Here is a 26,440-nt window from a genome sequence, read left to right as displayed (position 1 = left end):
AAACAAGTAGAACACAGGATATATGGAATATATGGGATGTTTCCTGATTTAGTGCAATCTAACTTCAAAGCAAGGCTCCGCAAAGAAAGATTAGCCCCGCCGCTCAAAGAGAGTATCAAATTTTTAGCAAAGTCTTGAGAAAAAAATGTTAACTGTTTTTTGGATAGCTCAACGCTAAGAAGCAGTCACTCATTTAACTTTTGCAATTTCCTTCCAGATATTGATGAATGTCGGACTATTCCTGAGGCCTGTAGAGGAGATATGGTGTGTGTCAACCAGAATGGTGGCTATTTATGCGTACCCCGAACAAACCCAGTGTATCGATCACCATATCTGAACCCTTACTCAAATATTTATCCACCGCCCCCAGCACCAGGCCCAGTTCCTAACTACCCTACTGTTACGAGACCTCTGATCTGTCGATTTGGGTACCAGTTGGATGAAAACAACCAGTGTGCTGGTAAGTAGTAGAAATCTTTATTCTGTATTCTATTTCTCTTAAAGCTTGTCTGACATTGAAGAAACAATTGTCCTGCAATTGTCCTTTGGTTATTCTTGTGTCACTGAAGCCCAAGATGCTGAACCTTATTTTAAAGGGTGTGAGCTGTACATTCCATATCGTCATAACTCGGTGCAAGCTAAGACATTTTAGTCTGATTATTTAATCAGGAAACCCACTTCTATGAGAGAAGTGAACTTTTTGTGACATAAAAAGCCATCTGATGGTAGGTGATTTGTTAGTTATCAAAAGGATGCCTTTTATGGTTATGATTCTGTCCTTGAGAGAGAACATAGCCTGCGTTCAAAGTATTAGGCTGGGACTGAGAAAATACTGATTCAGTTCTTGGTTGTATGTGACCCTGTCCAGATTTCTGGACCTAGGTGTTTCAGCTGTAGATGGTATAAAAGAGTTGTTTTCTCCCATGCTTTGTGTTCTTCACTTAGACTGTGATGCCTTTGGAGCACGTCTTAACTAGAGGGTATTACACAACTCTTGGTACTACTACCATTGTGACTATAGACTTCTTCAGCTGAGACTGGAAATCTCTTGTTCTAGGCACTGCACAAACACACAGAGAAAGAATTGCTTCTCCACCAGACCTTTGACATTTTCTTAGGACCTTGGTTTTCCCCAGTCTCCAATAATAATAATAATAAAATAAATAACTCTGTGTTCTTGTGTTGGTAGTTTTTCTATTGCAACTTTTGGCTAGATTTTGATTTCACTTACTCCATTTTATACCAGGTTTACCTTGTATCTAAGCTGGTTCTGTGTTATGCAAATTTAAGGGAGGTTTGGAATAAATCCCTTTGGTTTGCTTGCTTTTGATGATGTCATGTTACAAAGGAGTGGAGAGAAAATTTCTGAACTAAATCAAAGGAAATTCCACTGGCCAGGATATTCATTTTAATGCCAAACTTGGCTACAAGAGATCAGAATCAAGCCAATCACTGGTGACTGCTCAGGGTAAACGCTGGAGATGTAGCTCACAGGTCTTCCACAAAGTTTGTCTATAACCACTGCTTCTGTGTCTCAGTTGTCCTAATGATAAAATTACTTTTCTATTTGTTATTGTGTGTATCTAACTTCTATAAAAGTTTTGGTGGTTGTTGTTTTTGTTGTTTTAAATAGAGTTGGTCTCTGACAAGTAAAAAAGCCCAGAGCACAGGAGATGCACGCTTTCAGTACAGAATTGTCTGTCTGTATACTAAGGAATTGCATTTAACTCAGAACATTTCTATTTGAATGCTGCTGCAGAACAACACGAGCTGAAACTGACTCGTCTTTTGGGCAGATTTTGCCCTCTTGTCTGGAATTTCTGGCAAGACTTGGTTTCCGATGATGTACTTCATTTGCTTCCCTATGTGAGGAGACCATGACGTGTCACAGGAGATGCAGAAGTGTAGATTTAAATTCAGATTCTTTGGGGCACATTTTTCTATATTTGAATTATTGCTCTCATTATGTTCCAAGATACTAGTGCTAGTTAGAAAATGCATTTCTGCTAATATATACTGTAAAACTTAATAAATAAACACCTGTTTAATTTTTTTTATTTAATTTTTTTTACAAGAGTTTTGAAAGCCTGGGATAATTGTTGAGTTTGCTGTAAAAATAACCATGTATGCTATCCAATCCTTTAAAAATTGCAGCTAGCCCTCCTGGTGTTAGCAAATAGATCATCTTAAGTTATGTATTGATTTGTAGGCTTTCGGTAGTGTTTTCATTTTGCTAACTTTGATGTAGATGAATCAGGAAATGGGACAGTTAATAGAAAAGAAGTGCTGAAATCAAAGGGGAAATGAAACCCCTATATTTACTGTCTGGCCTGCTGCACACAAACCATACAAATCAAAACAGGTGGATTTTGGAAACTTTGACAGTGTAACTTCCAGCCTGTAAAGGCTATGTCTGTTTCCATCCATGCTGGCAGAAATGTGAGGACTAATTCTTAAATCAGGGCTGTTCGCTTCTGTCACTTTAACTTTCAGATATGGGAATTTAATTGTGAGGGAAAGTTTGGTGAATAAAGACATTAACAAGAATAGATGGGAAAAGACAGACTGCTATTTGAGTATCACGGTTAGCTGGAAACAGTTTTTGAAAATCTACATCAGGTTTGAATTTGGGAAGATGGTAGGTCATATTTGTATTAGAGGAAGAAAAATGAAACTTAAAGAAAACAAGACCTGTCAGATTGAAAAGGTCTCTGCCAAGCTTAGATTTCATTTTTCATTTAGTGAAATCCCAGGGGATGTTCACTGTCTTGATGCACTATTTATTTTTGTGTCTGTGTGCCTTAGGATGGAAAGTGTAGGCACCAAGAGAATGGTGTGAAGTACCGCATGTCTCGCTGCAGTGGCAGGAGAAAGGAAGGTCTCGTCCCGTTTCCAGGACTTCTGGCACTGTTAGCGGGGTCAATGTGCAGCCTCGTGCATGAAGGCTGTGGAGGTGAGGCACCAGGGGACCTTGAGAAGGGTCCCCAGGCAGCACTGGAATTTCACCCAGGTCATTCAAGAAAGGCTGAATCCACATGAGTCACGTCTTACACTAAGCAAATTATAAGCATTGCTCGTGTTAGTGGTATTTTGGTCACTGTGTGCTTCCCTGCTTGTCAGCATTCAGCATGCTCTTAGGATATGAAGCACTTAAAGGGTTAATTTTGTGGTGGAATGGTTGAAAAGAGTAAACTGGAAGCTCTTCTGCCCAGTAGCTGAGCCACTATATAACTTACAGGTTTGTTATGCTGGTGTTCTGGCATCTCCTTCCAGCACCTTCTTTCCAAATAAAAAATTAGTCACAGGTATTTCCATTAAAGATGATGAGACTTTTTTCTATTGACTTCAGGGGAAGCAGAGCTATTCTCATGCCAATGTTTCTGAGAAATATCCTTTTCTTTTTTTTTTTTTGTCTGGTCAGATATGGGGTTACAGGTCTGGGCCACATTTTCTATGGCTAGGCCAACAGAAATCTTTACTTTCTCTTTGAATTCCAGTCAAAACAGTTTATTAAACACAGGAACCTGCCCTGGGAGATTTGCAGCCTCAGCTTTGAAACACTGAGCTTGTTCAAGAGACTTCCAAAGTGAAACAGGATAAAAATTTGATCTGGAAGCAGTATAAGACTTAACAAGCTCTCTTTTTTTTTTTTTTTTAACCTCCTCATTGCTAGAGCTGACAGAAACAGGGGAAGGCTGTGAAAGGGTCCCTGGCTCTCAGAAGAATGTGCACCCCAGGTGTTTCAAATAACATTCTCCTCTTGGGGGCTGATATATTGCAACATAGCAAAAAAGAAGTACAAGCAATTTTTCTCCCTTTCCAGCTTTTTTGGCTTCTACCTTTTTGACTTGGATGGTCACAGACAGGGGTTAGGTGTCCACATTCCTTCCCCATCACGTTCACTGCTCAGCCTTACCAAGAATCTTTTCTGGAGATCTTTTCAAGATCTCCAGGTCTTGTCCCTTGTGAAACAAAACCTTTCCTGGCACAAGTGCCCGACATGGTGGTGTCTCAAGGACACCTGTCAGTGACCACTTTGCCCACTCCAGTGTCCTCCACATGGTGCAGAAGCAGCTGTAGCCACTTCTGGCAGCAGGCAGAGAAATACTTCAATGATAATTATGTTTTAATATCTTCTGTGGGCTTGATTCCTGATGGATGGATGGGTATTTTTACCCCTGGAGTTGCTGAATGCCTTATGGCTTGTATGTATAAATGTACTGTGCTTTCAACTGCATGTGTAAATTCATTCCAAAGCAGGTTGGGAATGATTTACAGCCACAATTAATGCTGGAATAAAAGACCACATTCAGGAAAAAGCAATGAACAACCAGCCGAAGAGCACTGCTTGAACTGTTTGTCTTCTAATGCTACTTCTCTATGAATACTGAATGTTTAGCCATAATAATGACTTTTTGTTCGTGGCACTTGCTCTCGTAACTGCTGGCAAGGTTAAAGCAGAGCAAGGGCCCATGGTCTTGCATTATACATTCGTAAGCCGAGTTCTTTCCAATTTCCCTTCGCTCCACCTTGCTGTTTCCTGATTTACAATGATTTTTAAAACATGCCTCAAGCACAGATCCTTCTGGGCATTGTGGAGCGAACTGTAACGGGTGGACTCTTATTTTTGCTTTTTATTCTGTTAATATAGATGCACAATATGAGGAGATGATGCGGGTGGGGAGGCATCTTAAGAGGGCTGAATGGAGGAAATCGAGCAAGCAATCAGACTGCAGAGACAGAGAACTACGTGTTAGGAAGGGTGTAAGTGTAAGGCAAGATGAGTATGACCTAGAGATGGAAAGAAGGGAGGAGTCCAGTGGAGGAGGTAATATTTTTTTAAAAAAAATCTTTATTTTTGAAACAAAGGCTAAAAAGAAGAAGCACAAAAACAGGGGGAAATGGAAAGATGCTCTTTCCTAGCGTAAGTCAGAATTGTTCTTCAAGGCCTCCTCTGTGCAGCAGTCATTGCTTTACCTTTCCTCACTTCCCAGCGACTGCCAAGACTCCCGACATTCCACACCTACAGGTCCCCAGCCCTTCATTCATGGAGTGAAACTCCTTCCTTCAAAGCATTACCTTAGCACAGATGGGTTTTAGATCATTATCATTTATATTGCTAGCATACCTAAAACCCACATCCAAGCCTGCAATCGTACTGACCTGACCTCCGCTCAACCTCACGAAGAACAGCCTAGATGAGTTTTCAAGCAAAATAAAGGAACCAGATGTGTACATATGGGGAGAGCAGAGGGAAATGAAGATGCAAGGAAGTGAAATGAGGTGCCCAGATCTTGTGGCAGAACCATGGCTGTGCCAGGGATAAAGTCCAGAGCTGTGCCTTAGCCACTAGGCCAGGCTGTCTTTCAATAGTAACCTTTCTGCAGTGAGCTATTAGAAACAGGAGGAAGAAAAGGAGGGAAGTGCAGCACAGCGACTGTGTCCTGGAAGGGACTGTACAAAGGAGAAAACAAATGGAATCTGCTCCTGCCATTGTCTTTTTTAACCCCAGTTGGCTCAGCTCTGTGTCCTGCCCTTTTCTTCTTGATCTGAGACAATCTCTTGCTGTTTCAGAGGGCCAGTTCCCAGAGGTTTTTATGTGGTCCCTGTTAGACAGCACTGCCATCACGTCCAAATTAACCGGGAACAAAGCGATTGCATGAGAATAGGTTCTGCAGGAAGTTCAGCCTCTTGATAGGACATAGAACTGGTGACATCTGATTAAATTAAGGGTCATGATATGTTGCCTTTATTCCTAAAACAGTTTTCTTGACAGCTTTTGTAAGGGGAAATATAAATTTGGACCTCGTGCTGCCATTGTAACAAGAGAGTTGCCTCTCAAGAAGGAGCTGTAGTTGGTAGCGAGGGCTTGGGCTGGAGGATTTTGGACTTGGTTCCTGACTGCCGTAGACAAACATGCTATGTATTTTGGGACTCTGGCTCATGATGTTTAAACTGAAAAAAAATCTTTTTCAGGGTTGTACAAGAATCATTTCAGGAGTGGATGACAGCTGCTGAGGTAGATTTCTGACTGCTATCATTTAAAAAATAATATTCAAGAGAAAAAAAGGCCCAGTTTAATTATCCGGCAACAGTGAAACTCGAAACAAGGTATGGGGAACTTACTTCCCTAGTGCATCAAATTGGTTCGATATCATGGGGCATTTTTGTCTGTTTCTGAATAGACCAGAGGAGAGAAGAAGTGCCAGAACTTCACCAGTATTTCCCGTTCACTTCAAGAATACCTGTGCTACAAAAGCTTTTGGTTGTTATTTGATCCTGTTGTTTTTCAGTCACCATCTACTTATTCTGTGATCATTTCAAGTTCTAGCAAAATTCTTGATGGTTGTCCCTTGATCATCTCAAGTAATGACGAGAAAAGCCAGGTAAAATAAAGATGTGGAGAATACAAACTGTGTGCTCTAAGACAGGACCATATGCCAGGGGACTGATGGATATGATATGTGCTCTGTAGGAACATCTATGATATTAACGTTGTAGAGTATAGATGTACTTAACATAGCCCTGTCCCACTGGATAAACCCACATCATTCGGCTCCAGACAAGCACAGTTATAATTCTTTTGGGTCCAGAGCCTCAGTGCTTCTGATCTGATGGCTTGATCTATTCACAAGCCCACCAGTCTGCCTAAAGGTAATTCTGAGTAGGCCATAAAATATTCATGGATGAAAAGGTACATCTGAAACCACTCAGAGCTCCTTCCTCCCTCAGGAAACCATTGCACCAGCACAGAGGAGGGGTTGGGGCTGAGGAAAGGTAAGGCTCAGCCTGTCCCTACAGCAGTGTCCATCAGCAGGGTCATTCCTACGTTCCTTGACCCCTTGACCTCACCACCACCAAGCGTATCCTACCCCAGCAGAATTTGCAAAGGAGAACGAGGGTACAAACACTGCTTTTCACTGAAGGAAATGTGTTTGTGGTGGAGGGATTGGCTTGATAGAGAAGGTTGCTGTACGTGTTTGTAGCTGGGTAAACTGAGCCTTCTGTGGCTTGGATTATTCCTTCTGTCATTCCTTGCTAAGTGCGGTGTAGGAGGAGCACAGTCTGGTGGTTAAAGCACAGGCAAGTGCTTCGTTTATTTGTGAAACTTCTACTACTCACACAGAAATGGATAAAGCTGAACCAAGAAATATAACATGCAAGCCAAGAAAGCTGGCATGTTATTAAGAAAACTGGCATCTCTATGTGGAGTGAAAAAAGCAGGCTCCTGGGTATGGCAAAATGTAACAGTAAATGCAAGTCTTATCGGTCTGCACGTCAGTGCCTTTCAGGCGTCGCTGGCTGGCTGTATTAGTGTGCAATGATGTGAGAAGGGAAAATAAAATAAGCATGGCTGTGGTATAGTCCCAACTGAACTGCAGTCAGACTGGTTAAATAGCTGCATAGTCAACTGGAGACCAAAACTCCTCTCAGCCCTGTGGTTACGGCCCCCATTGACTTTGCAGATCTTAGGATCTTGGAGCAGAAGTTCTTGCAGCGAATTCATTAGGTTTAGTTTAATCTGTCAGAGCCTAAGGCACTGAACCCCCTCAGAGCAAGCTGAATCGGCTTATGGTCAGGGAGTCTGGTACCATGCTTCCTTCTGCCTGATTCCTGATACCATGATAAGGGTTTCTTAGACATTGCGGGAGAAGAGCAGAGAACTGGTCACCTTAAAAACTGTGGCAGACAGAACCGTTTTCATTTGCTTCCAACTTCAGCTTGAACTCAGCTGTTTCTGTCTGTGGATGTCTTCACCTGCTTATTATTAGCGGATGATTGAAAGCTTACTGGTTTTTCTGTAGTGAGACTGGGAGGGAAGCACAGTGATATATGGAGGGGGACAGCAGAACAAGAAAGGGTCACACTGCAAAACGTACCTGGGCACAAGGATAGCGTCCATGGCGTGTCGGATGGCCAGGCAGCAATCCAGGCTCAGGAAGGTTGACATTCCTGTAGACTGTCCTCTCTCTGTCGTGATGTGCTTCAGCTTTCTCTTTTCCTTGGGGCTGGGTGATATCTTCGGTATCCAAGGTGGCAAGAACCCAGGAATCCCATCTCCCTTGTGCTTTGAAGACTGCAGGGGAAAAGAGCATCCAAGAGAAAGAGGTTTAGCCTATTCGCTGGGTTGTGGTTGGTTTAATGGCCTCAGTAAAGCTGGGTGTCTCTGAATTGGGGGTTATTGGTCACTGGCTCTGAGCCAGACAATACATAGCCTTCAGCTGTCGGCAAGAGCCAGTTGGCAGGCGGCTCTGTGTGACTCATTTCAGAGGAGCAGTACTCGTGCCCAGCCTGCCATATCCCCAGGCATGTGCTGGCCAGGGCAGAGCTCTGACCCCTGCTGTTAATCTCTGAATGATTCTTTAGACTAACTGCTAAAAACGGTTTGATACGTGGGGCTTTGTGGCTGCTTTGCCTTTATTATGTCTTACTTCCAGGGATTTCAGCAGTGCCAGATCAGTTAAAGCCACCATGTACCGATTAGCTCTGTCTGCTCTGGAGCAGATTGAGCGAGAGCTTTCCTTTGTGGATAGCTGTCACGCGAGGCAGACCCGCCAACCAGACAGTTACAGGGCTTAAGGAAAATCAAGTCACTTGATGGTGCTGGAAGACTGACAGACTTCACAAGTACCCTTCCTCAAGCCACTGGCCTTGTGGCTTGCTCCCCTCTCGTTTCCTTGCAGAGTCTGTTTTGGCTGTGGGTGACGGCCCATGCCTAGCGGTCTGCTGGGAGCCTCGGGGACGCTGCTTGCAGGAATGCCTCCTTCTCTCCCTCCCTTCGGCATGGCACGTAGAGCTCGCTGTGTCCTTCCACAACAGTGTCTTTCTTTAACTTGAAGGCTTATTTATTTTCGGTCCTGTTAATGACACCAGCACTCTGCTCAGGCCCATGTTAATCGTTGCACGCGTTAGCAGCATCCACAGTGCCTAGAGATGGCAGCGTTCTCAATGGCTTACAAATCACCATTTTTCTTGGCCTCTCCCTTATATTTCTTGGGTCAGCTTTGTTTCTTTTCACTTGGTTCCAGCCTGAAACTGGCCGTGGTTTTATGTCACAATCAAGACGTAAAGCCAAAATATATAGCAAATATGTATTGGCTCCCTTACCTGTAGAAATCAGCCAGATGGGTGGTATGCTTTGCCAGACTCTATAGACGGAGGTAACGTGCTGGCATTGCTCTTTTGTCTTGTCCCCAGGACACTGGATGAATGGCAGAGCTGCCACGCAGAAATGTGAGAGCTGCCCGATGTTGTGTGCAGTTTAACGTGTTCTGACCCCTCCGTCTGCCAGTTGACTGGCTTCCCGTTTTAGTACTTCAGTGACATGAGAGAATTTCTCAAAGGGGAGAGCTACCGGGAGGTGAATGGGAGTTACACCTCGCCAGCCTGGCTCAGGGGAGAAGTTTCGGAGTTCTGCCTCGTGCCTGGGGTGTGCTGGCCTCTGGGGACGATGAGAAGGGTTGAGTTCCTCTTCAGTTTTGATACCAGCAAAACCCCCTCTGTTCATCTCGGACATAATTTACTGTTGCAGGTGCCCTGTGGTAGAAGGCTGTGCTGCAGTGTAAGGAGAAAGATGGTCTGGTTGGTGGGTGGAGGTACAGATCACGGGACAGCTGAAATGAAGAGCTGGGTTCTCAAGGCTTGGGTAGGCCCCTTGATCTCACTGACCTCCATCCTTGATGGAAGTTTGATATGTAAATGCCCTTTATTCTAGCCTACAGTCCTTTGCCACAGGCTGCTGGTACAACGTCTGACCTTGTTGCTCACTATGTTTTTCAACATTGACCATTTATCTGACGTGGGTCCAGATTTTCAGGCAGGAGCATTCAGCACTTTCTGAAACGTAGGGTGTGTATGGAGTCTTCATCTGGGCACCTGGCAGTGTATGTATACAAAAACACGATTCCTTCTGGAAATTTTCCTTAGCTGTGCTATTGCCCATCTCTATATTGATAACATGCCACTACAGGGAGAATAAATCCACTCGTGTTCACGAGGCATTCAGGTACTGAAAATGCAAGAAGTACTTCAGCTAAACAGAGAGCCTAGGAGGAGGGGGAGAGGAGCTCGTCATAAACTTGCCAGGTCCAAGTGAATGTAAGTGAATCCATGCTCTGCTGTCTGAGCTGACACTGTTTTTTTTGTTCTTTTTTTTTTTCCCCCACAAAAAATAATCATAAGGCTATTTTTCCCTAATATTTTGAGCTCTCATTTTTTAACGTTTTGTTTTGTGAAGTTCTTGTTTTCAAGCCAGCCTGAGCAAGTGAATCATCAGCTGTTGAGCCAGTAAATGGCTTGTTGGATCAAAGGCTGTTTTTGTGGTACAACCCCAACACACCCGTAGGTGACACAGAATGGGAAGACTGAACACCCAGTAATACACAGAAGTCCACAAAAGCTATGGTTGTGCTCAGGAAATTAAGGGACTGGAAACCCAGCAGTAGGTGAAAAAATAATCAGACGCTGGGCTGTCTGGTGGGAGGCAGTAATATCGAGAGCGGTGTAGCACTGGGCAGTTTCCCAGTGTTATAAGGCTTCTCGTCTCAAAACACAGAGGGAATAGTCCTTTGATATGGTTCTAAGAATGGATCCAAACTATTGACATAAAGCTTAAATACTACCAGATAAATATAGATAAGTTTATGGAAATATCAGTACAGAGCAGCAGTAAATTGGGGAGCATTACTGAGACTGACTGTGATTAAAGCAGTTAAGTATAGTGTAAAGCTGAGGGTAGGATGGCAGCAATAGGAACTGCAAGTGTCAGAGAAGCAAAAGTTGTTTGTGGTGGGTAGTACAAAAGAATGCTTATCCCTGAGCATGGCGTAATTTGCTGAAATTAGGGGAAATTGCTTTTAGACTGAACATAGTAAAATCCCTTAGGATGCAGAGATGGGTCAGTTTATACAGGAACACACGAGGTATGTTACGGGGTGGGATGGTACTAAATGTATCAGCAGGAACATTTAAATACTGCCTGAAAAAATTGTTAAAGAGAAAGTTCTCTTGCACCAGTGAGGGTGGGACACATGTTAACGGGTATCTTTAAGTTGCTGTATTTTTTAGTCCTTTGATGCATTTCCAGCTTTCAGTGTGCATGGAGGTACAGAAGAAAGCTGCCTGCTTTATCAAGCCCTGTGAGGTTTGTTAGCATGGGTAAGGACCTCCACCCGTTACATGAGTTACTGTCACCATGGTGGAGGAATGCAAAGCTGAGATAGCTCGGAGGAGCAGCCTGAGGTCTCCTTTCAGAAGGAGGAATCTTGGAGCAGCGCAAAGTGGGATTGCCAGACTGCCACTCCTTACTGCTGGAGCAGGAACGGGGCCAGGGAGGGGAGGTGTGGTCCCAGAGCTGTGGAGCGCTGCTGGTTTCCTGCTATTGCAGCCCCTTTGGGGAATCCCAAACCAGGCATAGGCCGGGGCGGCCTTGGATCTCTCGTTAGTTTCAGAGGCAGAATTCAGCAATATATACACCACTGGTTGCCAGTGAATCACTAAGCATTGCATCTGAGCTTTAATCCAGAAGCAGACTGGAATTATTTTAATCAAAAGCAGGGCCGACTCTGTGATGGAGCAGCCCATATTGACAGCTATCGGTGGGTTTCATGCAGCCTTCCCAACAGACGGCAGTGTGCCAGCTTTAGGAAGGAGGTGTTCTCCCCTGTTAAAGCAGTCCTATTTGAAGGTGTGGTTTTGCAAATCTGTTCTATGTTATTTAGCTAGTAAATGGCATTTTGGGGCAAAATTCTTAGTGAAATAAGCGTGGGTTTGCTTTTCTTGTTTTGTTTTGCCCGCAACATTACAGTTTGGCTCTTGAGCGTTTTCAAGAGGTTTAACTAGTTGTAGATGAGAAGTGGAGTAAGAGAACAATAATAGGCTTGTACAGGGTTACGCTTTGTGCTTGTATACACTGGCAAGGTCACCCCAGAAGCCTTCTCCGGGCTGAACAGTCCCAGCTCTCTCAGCCTTTCCTTATAGGAGAGATGCTCCAGTCCCTTCACCACCTTTGTGACCCTTCACTGGACTCTCTCCGGTATGTCCATGTCCTGGGGAGCCCAGAACTGGTCGCAGCACTCCAGCTGTGGCTTCACCAGCGCTGAACAGAGGGGAAGGCTCACCTCCCTCCACTCGCTGCCAATTCTTTGCCTAATGCAGCCCCGAGTGCTGTTAGTCTTTGCAGCAAGGGCACTTTGCTGGCTCCTATTTGAGCTGGTGCCTGCCAGAACCCCGAGGTCCTTTTCTGCCAACCTGAAATTTTAACTGGAAAAGTGAAAATTTTATCACCATATTCCCTGGGCAATTTTCAAAACCTGTGTGTAGATTTGAGCCCAAAGAGCTATGGCACCGAAGTGTCATACACCACCAGTGAATGTAATTAGCAGCTGACAATGGGCTTTGCATCCATTAATGATCCAGCCAGTCATGTGCATTCTGAAGCTGATGAGGGAATTATATCATCACAAGATACAAAATACCACCACGCACTGCTCCACTGAAGTCTCAAGCTCCCTGCTAGAAGCTTGAGATGTTAAAACCACTGCAGAAATGCACGATCCATCGGTAGTTCGTTCCCTCTGACCTGAGAGGGCCCTGGAATGCTGAATTAACCCTGTCTGCGGTATTTGGTTGGAGATAAGAAAACCACAAATGGTAAAACTCAAGTCATGCTAAGGATTTGCTAAGCGTGGTCTGTGCTGGAGATTGTGCCTTTTAAAATGTCTGCTCTCTTGTATGACTAGGTATGACCAGAGGTCTTGTGCTACTAAGGGGCTAATGAAGGCAGGTAGTACAGTAAGGGTGAAAAAACAGGATTCAGCTTTTCACTAGAGCAGGTCCTCATGACGGAAAACTCACTGGGATGTGCCTTCTGAAGAGTAAGAGGAGGAGTTTGCTCCAGGAATAGCCACAGACATGTTCCATCTGGTTGGGAACATCACCTTTTTTGTTTATTTACTTTTTTTTTTAATTATATGAACAGAACATGTGGTTTTTTTTTTTTTTCAGGCCAGGTCACTTGGAATTGAACCATTTTGGCTTGAGAAAGCTCAGTGTGAGCAAACATCTTTCTGAGCTCTTGTAGGGCCTGTGAGAGCTGTGGGGACTTCCCGTGATGTTGGCAATATGACCAGCCGCTTGGTAATACAGCCAGCCACAGTGGCCAGCCCTCAGTGCTCACTGGAAATTTCTGAATTCTGGTGCAAAGAGACTTACCTTGAGGCTTTGGGGGGATAAATCACTCAGATCTGTATGTGTGAGTAGGGCAGTACCTATTCTAGCTGTAGCTGTACAGCACCCATTGAAATGGGTTTTCCACCTTAACAGTTTCTGGTAATTTAAGCAGAGATGCACAAAATATTGCCAAAGTGAACCATGCTGATAACAAGGTTTACAACTGAGCTGTGTACAAGCTTTCTAACGTCAAAGTTAATGTTTACGTTAAGACACATGTTTATGTTAGGACAGATTAAATCAGAAGTTGTTCTCTTGAATTTACTGGAAACAAAGGCCTGCAGAAAATGAACTTTGATCTCAGTCTGCAGTAGAATTTTTGGATTTTTACAGATAGAGATTTTATTGTGGTAAAAGAATGTGGTGCTGTCCTCAGTTAAACGAAGATGCTTGTCTGAAGCCGTGAGATAGCTCAGGGTACTGAGGAGTCATGTCTGTTTGCTTAGTATTTTCTCTTAGCTGGCGAGAGGATCTTACTGCTTGTTGCCTTCAACCATCTCATGTGAGTCTGGGGAGAAGATGAAGCCTGATCCATGTAAGGGGTGCACATGGACAGGAACAGGCAAAAGCTGTAACACAGGAAATCCGTTTTAGACATAAGGGGAAACATTTTCACTGTGAAGGTGGTCAAACGCTGGAACAGAGGCTCATAAAGCTTGTGGCTAAAGGTTGTACCCTTGGAGAAATTGAAAACTCAGTTGGAGAAGGCCCCAAGCAACCTGACTGAGTTGCTCCTGCTTTAAGAGGAGCCTGGGACCGGACAACTTCCTTAGGTCACCTCTGACATGCCTTGTGCAATGGTTCTGTGAATGCAGTGCCTGAAGTGCAGGCCACTGTGTCTGGTATTGGAGTTAGCCTTTAATTTACCTGTGCCTTAGACTCTGATAGACTTTGAGTTGTAGCACTGATTTAGCACAGGCTTTGAGCTTTAGCATTAATTTTAAAGTCCTGAGAGATCTTTGGGTGGAAGCTGGCATAGTGAAATACAAGTAGTGATAAGCAAAGGAATATCAGCTTCTCAGTGGAGTGAATCCTTGGTTTCACTGAGTGCAAATCCAGTCAAGGCCATCCAGATCAACACAAACTGGTTTGTGGCAGAATCAGTAGAGGAAGAGTCATACAGAATCAAAGAATGGTTTGAGTTGAAAGGGGTCTCTTAAAGCCCACCCGGTTCCACCCCCTGCCATGGACAGGGACACCTCCCACCAGACCAGGCTGTCCAAAGCCCCATCCAGCCTGGCCTTGAGCACCTCCAGGGATGGGGCATCCACAGCTTCTCTGGGCAAGATCTGCCCTTATCTTGATTTATTTAGTGATTGACAGGTCAGGGCCAGGATTCCTGCAAGTGTAAAGTAATTTTTATTAGATGTTTCATTTGCTGCAGTTTCAGCCTTACATCTTGGCCTGCCTGGGAGTTTCACAACCACCCAGAACCTGTCATGTTCCTGCTCACAATTTGAAGTTCTTGGGATTAAACAAAACACAACTTTCTCTGCCTCTAAAAGCTGAGCAGATCTGCTTTGAGCTCTTATCTCAGGATTTTACAAATGTTGAAAGCTTGTCTTTATTTATGTTTTAAAGGTAACTGAATGGGTTTTAAAACAGAGAGAGAAAGAGGAAGGGAAAAAGCCCTTTGAGATGAAACACCTCTTTTTCCAGTGAGCCATGAACTGAGTGTAAGGAGGGCAGGAGAACTGCCAGTAGACATCCACATCACACACTGGTTGGAACGAACCAAACCTCCCATATCCACACAGTTTTCCCTTATCCAGGAAGGTCTGCAACCCAGTTGGCCAGCAGCAATTTTTGGAACATTGCAAGGAAGAATTCCAAGCAAATGTGGCTCAATCATTATAAAACAGTCGATGCCAAATCTGAGTTAAAACCAGTTATTTGAGCAGGGATTATAGGCATTTTCCAATGATCACCGCCACAGAAATAAATAAATAGATGGCTTGCTATGTATACACTCAAAGGGGAATATTGCCCAACATGCATAGCTCTTTGCTATTAACAGTAATGAGAACACAGCTGTCTGAGCCTGGAAGCCAGTACTTGCAAAGGATAATTCTCAAGGATTTTTCTTCTCCGCTGGCTTTTGTCCACTACCCATTCTTTGTGTACGAAAGAGCCCCAAAGACCCTAACATTTATACAAGAATTACCTTGGCTTTGCGGCACTTTTGAGATTGTTATAAAGCGTGCTGACACATGGACAGATTTTAAACTCAGATGAAATATGAAAAACAGTCTTCTCCTCTGATAAGCTCCTCCGCTCCCTCAGTGCCAAGCATAACACTCCCTTTGCAGTCAATCGCCCCGGCTCTCAGAGCAGCTGGCAAGGGCCGCTGCCATGGGCCGGGATGGGAAGCTCTCCCTCCCAAGGAGAGCACAGCTTCTAACCCCGCCTGCAGAGCTCGGGGCTGAGTTTGGGCAGACAAGTGATGTGATTTGAGTCAGGTGTAGCTGGTCAGCTCTACAGAGCCTCTAAAGTAAAGACAAAACTGCTCCAGAGGCACGTGCTGTAAGCACCAGGTGTGTGGCTGGGTAATTTTTCCTGGTTTTATCAGCTAGGTTCAGGGAACGGGGGACGAGGTCTTTGATTGCTGGGGGAAGACAAAACACTGCAGTCTTCATTGTGTGTGCTTTTGACTCACATAGTTTAAGTGGAATGACACCATGCCACCTCCAGCAGGAACCTCCTTGTATCCCCAAGCCAAAGAGCTTTGAATCCAGTCCATTCCTGAAGGAGATGCTGGTGATGATTGCTGAAGTTTAGAGATGCATCAGCAAGTGATGAATCTCATACCTCTATTCCTGTTCCCCATAAAGGAGATCCCTTGCATTTTCAGGTCTACAATACTTCCACAGTTGTCTGCACAACGTGTTTGAGCAGTAGTTAAAGCTTTTGACATGTGATTTGTCAGAAGAGGCTGCATTTTAATGGAAGAAACAACCTTTCCAATAAAAGTTGTCATTATACCTTGCAGGTGGATATTTGCATCCCTCTATTTTCATTGTGGCTTTAATTTCTGAATCCATTTGGATCAATTTCTTTTGCTGTATTAAAAATAAGGCTGTTCTCCTCTTTACTGGTTATTGTGGTCTACTCGCAGTCTCAGACCTATTCAGTCTGCCAAAACACTTGGAAAAGGAGCTCTTAATGACTCAGTTAAAATGTACGGTCAAGAAGTTCACTTATTAGAGGAAATGTAAACTGACCACCAATTGGCTAAACCAGCTGGCTGGACTGTTTGTGCTAGTGATTTCTCAAAGCTCCCTGGGGAGCGAAAGCAGGAATAGCAGTTCTCTTCTTTTAGTTCTCTCATGTTTTTGTTCCCTTACAGGAAAGTCTTTGAAATAATTCATTGGAGGAGAAGCCAATAGGATTTCAGAGATGTTTAAAGGCTTTATAAATACTGTTTGAAACTCCTATAGTTTTAGTATAATCCTTCTTACAGGATCTTAAAAATTATCTCATAGAATTGCAGAGAAAATATACAATTCGGCCATAGAAAAATTCCCCTTTTCAGTGTTAATGGTTCAACTGCCGTGAAATTTTGTTAGCCTTCTCTAGAGGTTTCTGTATGAGACTATTTGAAACAACGCAGCACAAGGAGTACTGTAAGGACTTTTTGCTAGAAGTATGTTTTAAAGTCTCAGTTGCCTGTGCATTTGCTTGCTCTGACTGCACGCCTTTTTCTTTTCCATTGCAAAAGAAAGTGTCGCTTACATAACCTCCCAGCAGCTGGGAGTGTTCTCAGTGCATGCTCATTGGCTCCTCTCACCACTATACCAGCACATCTCAGCATAGCGTATGATCGTATGAAACAGGTCACTTTGAGAAATGGATAATACACCAGTAACGTTCCATTTATTCAGCTGAAAAATATTTGCTCCCAGTGAAGACGAAACCAGTGATGTGAGCAGCAGCTGCTTGGTACCTCCTAATGCAGCGGGTTCGGTGTAAGCATTGGAATGCTGGCAATTCTTTACCCTGCTCCTCAGGATACTCAGGTGCTCTTGTTCTGCTGCACCGTAGCTACTTGGAATAGCTTTAGTGCAGAGGGAAATAACTGGGATTCCCACATAACATGTTCTGTGCAACTAATGGTCAATACGGTTGGACTTGGTGGTCTTAGGGGTCTTTTCCAACCTAAACGATTCTATGATTCAATCAAAAAATCATAAATACAGAGAATAAATGCACGGACTTCCCACGTTTAAGCAAAGCTTTTAATTGCAAGTACTAGTTTGTCTCATTTCTGATGCCAAAATTAACACGCAGACCATGTATTTGTGTGGAGGCACTCAGGGAACACTGGGAACAGTCCATGCAACCAGACATGATCTTATACCAACAGGGAGCCCTGGGAATTGCTGGAGGTGAGGAGCTGGGATTGTGCAAGCTGATGCTGAGCCGATGAACCATGCACAGCACTGTTGTGAGCAGAAGAGGAAGAGGCTGCCACTCTTCTGTCCCCTTGCTGTACACTTATACACATTGCTGTCCCATAAATCTCAATCACAAAAGCAGAACTAGAACTGTGCTCAGAGAGCAAAGTGCTTTCACAGTTAAGCTGCTGTTTATCATCTTTGAGTAATGCTGAAAGTGTGTTAGCTAAGGAAATGCTCTGATAGCTGGCAGGAGATCTAGAACCTGTGACACATGTTGAGCAATTTTCAGACCAGGCAGAATGAGCAGCAGTACAGATTCATGGCTCACATTAGTATCCCCTTCCAGGCTGACCATCTATTTGAAAAGAATAATAATAATAATTTAATCCTTGTTTACCAGTCGACCAATAACATAATGCATGTGGGATACACGTAGGAAATTAATTCAGCAATCAATGGCCAGTTCTCAGACACTGAACTATCCAATTAAACAGGTGTTTGGGGAGTTGATTTGGGATCGTGTCCAAGCTCCACAGGGTCAGTCGTCCTTGGAAAAAAACACTGACCCCACGCAGCAGCAGTTTGAGTTTGGCTTCAGAATGCACTTTAGGAATGTGGCATTGTTATTTCTCCCCTTTTCTTATCAAATATAATTATCTCAATAAAAAAAAAAAAAAGAAAAGAAACTTGAAAAAACATGTGATTTCACTGAGTAAAAATCTACTACTGAGGAAATTATTTCTCAGTGTCCAAATAAGGAGTGGGGGAGAATTTTTGGGAATGTGCTCTGTTCCAGGGACTTTTGGAACTGATACCTATGTTACCAAGCTCAGATGTTTAGTCCTGGCCTGTAATTACTCCTACAAAAATTAGACATCCAATCTTTGTATTATTTTAAAATGGAGCCCTGAGGGGTTATAAACGACTGAATGAGCTCAGGTGTTTGAGCAGACAGAGATTCTGGAATGAGCTCAGGGCCTTGAGCCTCTCTGCAAGAAATGTGTATCTCTAGGGTGGTGTGAGCTCCTGGGGTAGTGCTGGTACAACAGCAAGACAGAAATACAGACTGAATAAATAAAGAAGCATGGCCCCCAGAACAGCCCTTCCTAGTAGAAGGGGGAAGAAAAGCTCCATCACAAACTCCTTTTGCTCTGCAAGACCAGTGCTATCACAATTGTTGGATTAATCTTCAGCCTTACTGCAGTGAAACCTGTATGCTAGCGGCTCTCAAATAATCGTGATGGCAAAAACATGTCCATTTTTGTCAACGGTTGGTCACCAGAATGCAACACAGCCACAGCTACTACTGTGACCCACAGAAATCTGTGGCATGATTATCAGAATTCATTACTTAAGAAAGGAAGTCATGCATGCTAAATATGTTCCAAATAGAACAAAATGTAACAGTCCATCTGTGAAGCAGTGCACATTGCCAAGAGCATATCGTCTTGGAAATCTTCTGTCCACATTGGCTTGCCTCTTGAATACAGTGTCCAAGCAAAGTTTCTGTTCTAATCACCAAAGTCTCCAAGAATGTGGTTCTAGCTCAGAGATGGGAAGTCCACGTCCTCCTCTGAGAGCTCCCTGCTCGGGGCGTTAGCACCTTGCCAGGCAGCAGGGAAAGGAACTGTCACAAAGGGAGTGGAACAGTCTCAGCATCCTGAGCATGGACCTCACTTGCGGAGAGGTAAAGTGTAGTCACCAATACCGCCTTTCAACACAGGTGGATGGACAAGGCAACGGTCTCCCTTGTCGCTGTAGTGGCAGGTGCAAATCGTCTTGGGGTAGAGCTTCTGCAGTAAGCTGCAAGCTTTCCACATGCGTGTTCTCTGTCAGGTAGTAGGTAACCACTTGCTCATAAAGGCCAAAATGAAATTCATCAACATATTTAACTTTTTTTTTTTTCTTTTAAAAGTAGCTTTTTGTTAAGAAAGTCTTTTCCTGAAGAGCTCTGATATGGCGACTGAACTGATTAGCTAATTTTTAGGGCAGTATTTCAGTTAGCAATAAATCTTTAGGACTTTATTTTTTGCTGTATTCTTTAATGTGTAAAGTCCTGTTTTTCTGAGCACAAGAAAGGCAAACGGTGCCTTTGCTTGCGGTTTTGAACCTCATCTTCCAGAGAGCCGTATGTCCTAAGCACCTTCTCTTTCCTGCTGTATTTCCACTTCTTGAACCCACTCATCTTGCCAAAAAAGCTCCTAGTTCCTGAATGTCCACTTCCTCTAAAATGCAATTGAGTCCTCTTTGATTCAACTACCCTTGGTAATCGCTTGCATTCTTTCTCTTTGTCGTGTTTCATGCTTCATAACAATGTAATCATTCTGCGTGTCCTGAAAGAAACGTGGTCGACATGCCCAACATCTGTAGTCTGACAACTTCCAGCATAAGAATGCTATCAATATTTTTTTCTGCAGTTGCTACAAACATCAGATGTATAATATCTCTCACGCAAAATTCAAGGTATTAGTAAAATTACAAATAATTTTTTAATGAAAAGTTGTATATGGGTACATTTAAATCTTTGCAAAGGAGAAAAAATTTGGAAGAACTTCACAAATTCCTATCCTTGTTTTTAGTAATTGTGGCCGTGCAACCTTCCCCAGCAATTGGTGTTTCAAGTGCATGATTATTGCTACAGCACATTTCAGAGAAGAAACATCATTCAGGTACAAAGCCCTGAAGTAATAGAACATCTACCATGTGCTCTACTATGTTTTCCAAATCAGTAGTAATGCTAAAGTTTGTACCTTGTTTTTATTTTGAAATTTTCTACTAAACATCCAAACTTTTCACTCCATTGTCTTTTGCTAGATTTAGTGACTGTCTCCAGCTACAAATTTTGTTTCCATGCAGATGTTTAGAGATCACTGTCAAAATACCACGAACCTTTTCTTAAATAGATTAATAAATGGAGTGTTATCTTGCTATGAGACAAACTTTCGTGACTTGGAAGTACTCTTTGGAGATTTCCCGATCTTTTTGCAATATTGCTATTTGAAGTGCTGACACCAGAAATGTATTTCTGTAATTATTTTACTAATGCAATATACAGTGGTAAGAACAATTTCCTGTGTCTACTCAGTGTTCTCATGTTTATGTTTGCCCTTTTAGCAATGCTGTGTCAGGAAAAGTTCATTTTCAAATGATTATCATTCGTGACCCTAGAGTTAATTTCATGACGAACAGTTTTTACTGTTGATATGTGACCTTGCATTTGTCTGCCTTGAAATGAACTTTCAAATATGCCCACCATACCCAGCAAATTATCTTTTGTATGAGTTCTGTTCCCTTTCGAGTTCTTAACTGCACCAATTTGTGATCCTCTGCATTTTATTCCAAATGTGGAAAGCAGCGGACCAAAACCAGATCCTCAGTATCTTGTAGCCACTCGTGTTATGATTCCACATACTTGATTCTCTCTTGAAACTTCTGGTCTGGTTTTAGCCTCTTTCATATGACCACCATTGAATATGTCTGGTTTTAATTCAATGGGTTGGTGTTTTATTTCTTACGCTGTGATTTCTTGTATTAGTACTGATACAAATGAGAGTGGACTCAGTCCTGCATTCTTTGTGGCCATGAGGTGGTATAAAACAGCACTGCGTGTTAGCCTCCGTGGTGAGATGTGGTAGTGTCCTGCAGTTTGATATCTAGGCTTTCTTTCTGACTATGCAATGCCTAGATTTTGTGTATGCGTGGTTTTTAAATTATTTATTTACAGACAGTGAATTAAATATTTCATTCATTGTTCTATGATGCCACTAAATTCTAAAGAATCTGTGAAGATTACTGCTAGCTTTTACAGATGATAAACTGCAAAACTAGAAATTTGCATGCTAAACACAATTAGTTCATTTATTTATTTTGACATTGCAAATGATATCTATCCAGTCACTAGGCATCTTGCCATCCATTAAAAATATAATCTGTACCAATAAAAACAAAGCATCAGCACATCACATCCCACAAAAGACAGCCAGTCAGCCAGAAATGTAAGAAACCACTCTCTCCACCCTTCCAATCCCCAAAGGAAACCCCAGTGCCCCAGCCACCTCACCTCTGTCAAAATGTCAAATAAACAGAACATCACACCCCAGGGTTGCTAGACCAAACCACCGCAGGCATAAATTATTCAGACAGACACCCTGAGCTAAGAGAGAGGGATGTGGTTAATTAGGGACTGTTTGGGCTCAGGATCTCACAGCAAGGGCTTTCTGACAAATGTATGCGGAGATCCCTCCTACTTATTCTCCCATTCAATCAGTAAACCAAAGGTCTTTAGATCTCGTGACTCTGAGCCACAGTGCTCGGTGTTCATTCTAGGTGGTATCCTTTAGGAGCAGAGAGCAGTGGTGTGGAGGGGCCTTGTGTCTGTTCTCAGTAGTCAATTGGGAGGTAACAACGTGTATTGTTCCCACTTCAGGTCAAATTTTATTTTCCGTCTGGACTTTTGCCCTTGTAACTAGCTGTGGGAACAGTAATATCAACAACTAGAAGGTCATATGAGAGAATAAGAGATTATGGATGACTGCTAATTTGATAGCACACAGCAGCACAATCAACCAGAGCTGGCCAAGCATTCCTAGGCAAGGGAAGTTTTGCACAGGGATCCACCCTGCCCTGCCTTGGTTCCCTAATGTGGCTTCAAGCACTGAACAGCTGCTCTCTCAAAGTTGGGGACCTTTAAGAAGACACCCAGGGTCACTGTTCACTTGGGCAAATTTGGATTTATTCAAACCGATTTGGTATTGTGACTATCCTTAGCGCCCTGTTTTCATAAGTAATTTCCAGCAGCAGTCCCAGTCTTGTCTGTAAGGGTAAAAAAAAAAAAAAGGTGTAGTAGCTAGATAACTTGTTCAATTTGCTACTTGGAAGCTACTGAATTGTTAATCAGTGCGTTGTTAGGGCAGGGCAGTAAGGCTGGGAGAAACATGGGAGAAACGAGTTTAGCTGAAAGGGCCTGTAGTGCCCCTGCGGTCTCCTGGTAGAACATAACGCTTCCAGAATGATAATTAATCTTCTACTTTGGCTCTCACCAGCCAATGTAGAGGCTGCATGAAATTTCTGAGAAATTCTTACAATAAGGGCGGGTTGTACTGGGCTACACAAAGGCCTAGAAGTGGGATACACCTGCGGCCTGTTCTGCTTTCTGTCTTGTTGAGCAGTCACAGGCTAGGCCCTTAATTTCTTAGCCTTGAATTTCCCAGTTAGAATCCAGGGGCACTGATAAGTATTATTAAGTGGGACATTGCAGGGTTTTGTAGTACAGTTTAATTTGTTCTAGGATCGAAAGGCTTCCAATAAAAAAGGACTAACTATGAACTGGCTCTTAGGATGCAGGTAATGTTTTCTAAGGATCTTGGAGATGAAAGGCACTAAAAGCAGGTTCAGTATTATGAAAACCATCCTTCTATACCTGTGATGGCTGGCACCAACTGATGCTTTCACAGTACTGATGCTGAAATCATCGAATATCACCATCTCTGAACATTTTGAATGGGGGACAGTGAGGTTTCTCGGGTTTCTCGCTTGCTTACTTCACTTTAGTAACTCTTCTCTCCAGAGGATTATACCTAACTCTGGGGCTCAGAAAAGTCATTGTGGGATTTCTTTCTGTGTTGAAGTCTGCAACACAAATTATGCTGGGTGAGAGGCATTATTCCAGGCTCCAGAGAACTGTATTTCAGGGACTTCTTGACCACAGGTGCCCATATACAACTGAATGCAATAGCCAATTGTATTACGTAGTCCTTATAATTTTTTATTCTATGAATTTGTCTTATCTGCTTTGAACCTACTGACAGCTTAGTGTCATGAGCATTTAGAATCACAGTTTTACTCTACTTTTATATATATATCAGAGTATATATATATACATATATGTGTGTATATATATATCAGAGTATATATGAGAGTATATATATCAGAGTATATATATGTATATATATATACACTCTACTGTTATATATATCACCCATGACGAGGGCAGAGATGGTCGGAATGGGCTTTGAAGTGATATTTCCAGAGCATGAACACATCTAGGATCTGTGTTTGAATGGGACAGAAATAATAAGCTGTGCAACCAAAGTAAGGAATGATTTGCACATTATTAACTAGCTGTCAGGTTGTTTCCATTTGCAACTTTCCACTCTACAAAAAATGCCCTGGGAATGTTTTGATATAGTTTCTACGCTGGCACTTAAGTCTAGTGAATCAAATGTAGGCAGTCTCTCTTAAGTTTTATGGCTGGTTTTCTACCCACTTGATATAACTTATTTTTCCTCCCATCAAATGTCTAATTTTGACTTTATTAACCACAGCAGTTGCCACTGTATGTCACACTGTGTAAATGGGCACCCTCTGTCTCCCGGCTCTGATATTCTTCAAGAGGATACCTAATGGTTAGCAAATCATTGCACCAACATTTTTCTCCGTGTGCAGACATTGGTTTTCACTTAATGAGCCCATGTAATGTAAATAACTCCTGGCAGACAGGCTGGGATTATACTCTGTGTTTGAACTGAGAGGGCTGCTTGCCAAAAATTATTGACCTGATTGCATTGCCTGGGCCTGTCAGAGTTTAATTGTGCATCACGGTAAAGAGCAATCTTAGAGAAAGATGGAGACATAATATAGAATTAGGCATATGCACTCAGGCCCAGGTAAAAACATATCTGATGCTACCAGCAATGCTGTTTATACCTGTTGCATAAAACTTCATTAATTACAACAGTGAGGTATTATTCAGTGTAAAATGAGGGGAGTCAAGGTGTTCTGCGTAGAGGAGGTCAAGCTGATTAGGTTTTCTTGGGGAGCAGAAAATCCACAAGTTTGTGTTCAAATGGAAATGTCTCCTCTACCACTGTGAAAGGTGAAGACTGGGAGTAAGCAAAGAATCAAATCACAGAGTCACGGGATGGTTGAGGTTGGAAGAGACCTCAGGAGGTCACCTGGTCTGACCCCCTTGCTCAAGCATAGCCACCTATAGCCACTTGCCCAGGAACGTGTCCAGATGGCTTTTGAATATTTCCAAGGAGGGAGAAAATGCCTTGGTAGATAGTAAAGAAAAGAGGAGTGATTCCTTACTTTTACTGAATGAGTGTTGCTCATGCAACTGCTACAAAGATGTCTTAGGAACAAAATTGATCCCACAGCCACCCATTGCTTTCTCTGCACCGCAGCCAAGTGGAGGACTTGTGGTCTTCAAACAGCATTGCTGCCATACCTGGTGGTAAGACTGTGACCCTCATTTTGTCTCCATTGGGCTTCACCTATTAATAATATGGGAAGCAGTGGGCATGAAAAATGAAAATCTTTTTTTTTTTTTTTTTTAAGTTCAGGGTACTCAAGAAACAGAAGAGTTGGCTAGATCCCAAGGTTTTGCTCTTCAAAAAATAAGCAAACATGACAAATTGGAATTTTTTTTCATTTAGAAAACATTAACGTCATTCTTATGAAATTTATGGTTAGATAATGTGTTCAAATAGTACCAATTATGTGTGATATGCTGTACGAAGGGGGGGTCCAGAATTTTTAGCCCAATCTCAGAAGCAATAGATGACCTGAACAATGTATCAATGTATCTTTATAGTCTAGACTTCTTATCTTACCACTTTCCTACTTCCCCCAACCTATTTCTGACAGAGTTAATTACCTCTAATTGTGCCACTCTTGTTTTCTTACCAGGTTTGACTTGCCATAAATTACTGATACAGATGTTGGCAAGATAAGAACTCTAGACTCTCCCCATATATATAATATGTATGTATTTATTTATGTATCAGAACATGTTAGATATGCTGCTCTGCTAGACTGGATCTGTTAATTCATGACTGCTAGGATTTTCCAGCTCACTGAGACATAATTCCTGCCCTCTGCCACCAGCTCCAGCCCAGTGCATTTGCGAGATACTTTTAATCATGACCCTACAAAGTCTGGGTTAATAAGAGTCAGGGAGGGATCAAGGGAGTAGAATGACTCAGATGACATAGTACTTCAGCAAAGGCCAGTGCACAGTATGCTGAAATAAAAAATAGTTTAGGTATCAATAAATAAAACATAGAAATCTGAGTTGGCTGAAAAAAACGACACAATTTATCTTCTGATATTTCCATTTCTGACATCTAGAGGCAAGCCCAATGCCAGAAACATCAGGGAAGAGACTGAGCAAGGAGGGATTCAAATTGAACTTATGACTCTGGAAGGCATTTTTAATCAGTTAGGTTCCAGTGTCCTGGCTTATATAAATGTAGGAATGTTATTCACCTCCTTTGCAAAAAAAAAAAAAAAAGAAAGAAAGAAAGCCCACAACAAAAGCACCCTAAGGGGTTGTAATAAAAAAACAAAGACATTAAAAACAACAAGGTTGGTTAAAAAAAAATAAAAAGAGTTTTATTTTCAGGAAATTGATTCCAGGGAAGTATACCTTTTTTTTTTTTTTTTCTTTGGCAGGTAAAGGTTGATATTGACTTAACCTTATGTCAGAAAAATTGCAGTGAGATAGTCTGTGTTGGTGGGGGTAGGAAGTAATATTTTGTGTATGTCTGAATCTCATGACAGTGTTTGTGCATCTCTTGAGCCCCCTGCTCGTCTCTTACTCTGCAGCTGGATTGCATAGTCCTTTCAGCAGCCATTCCCTAGGGCTGAACACTGTCCTGTAGCATGGAAATCCCAGGTCAGTGACAAAGAAAATGTGGAAGTAATGAAAAGCATCCCTTTCCCGAGGCACTCTGTGACACACTGGGTCATCTGCAGAAGGGAGAGATTTGATGAGCACACTCAGTTCCCACAGCTCCCAGACATTTATTTTC

The 26,440-nt window shown here is 42.7% G+C and overlaps 1 protein-coding gene across 2 annotated transcripts in view; it reads left to right on the top strand.

Annotated features, from left to right (window-relative positions):
* The window catches only part of FBLN5 (fibulin 5), a 46,945-nt gene that overhangs the window by 6,169 nt on the left and 14,336 nt on the right, over positions 1 to 26,440 (top strand). For both annotated transcript variants that reach the window (XM_083838321.1, XM_083838322.1), the window contains one exon: positions 218 to 460. In XM_083838321.1, the coding sequence (XP_083694447.1) occupies positions 218 to 460 (243 nt within the window). The remainder of the gene's footprint in view (positions 1 to 217; positions 461 to 26,440) is intronic.

Source organism: Anser anser (assembly GCF_964211835.1).
Source record: "Anser anser genome assembly, chromosome: 5".
Lineage (NCBI taxonomy): Eukaryota > Metazoa > Chordata > Aves > Anseriformes > Anatidae > Anser > Anser anser.
Note: the sequence above shows the minus strand (reverse complement) of the source record. Positions and strands in the feature narration are given on the sequence as shown.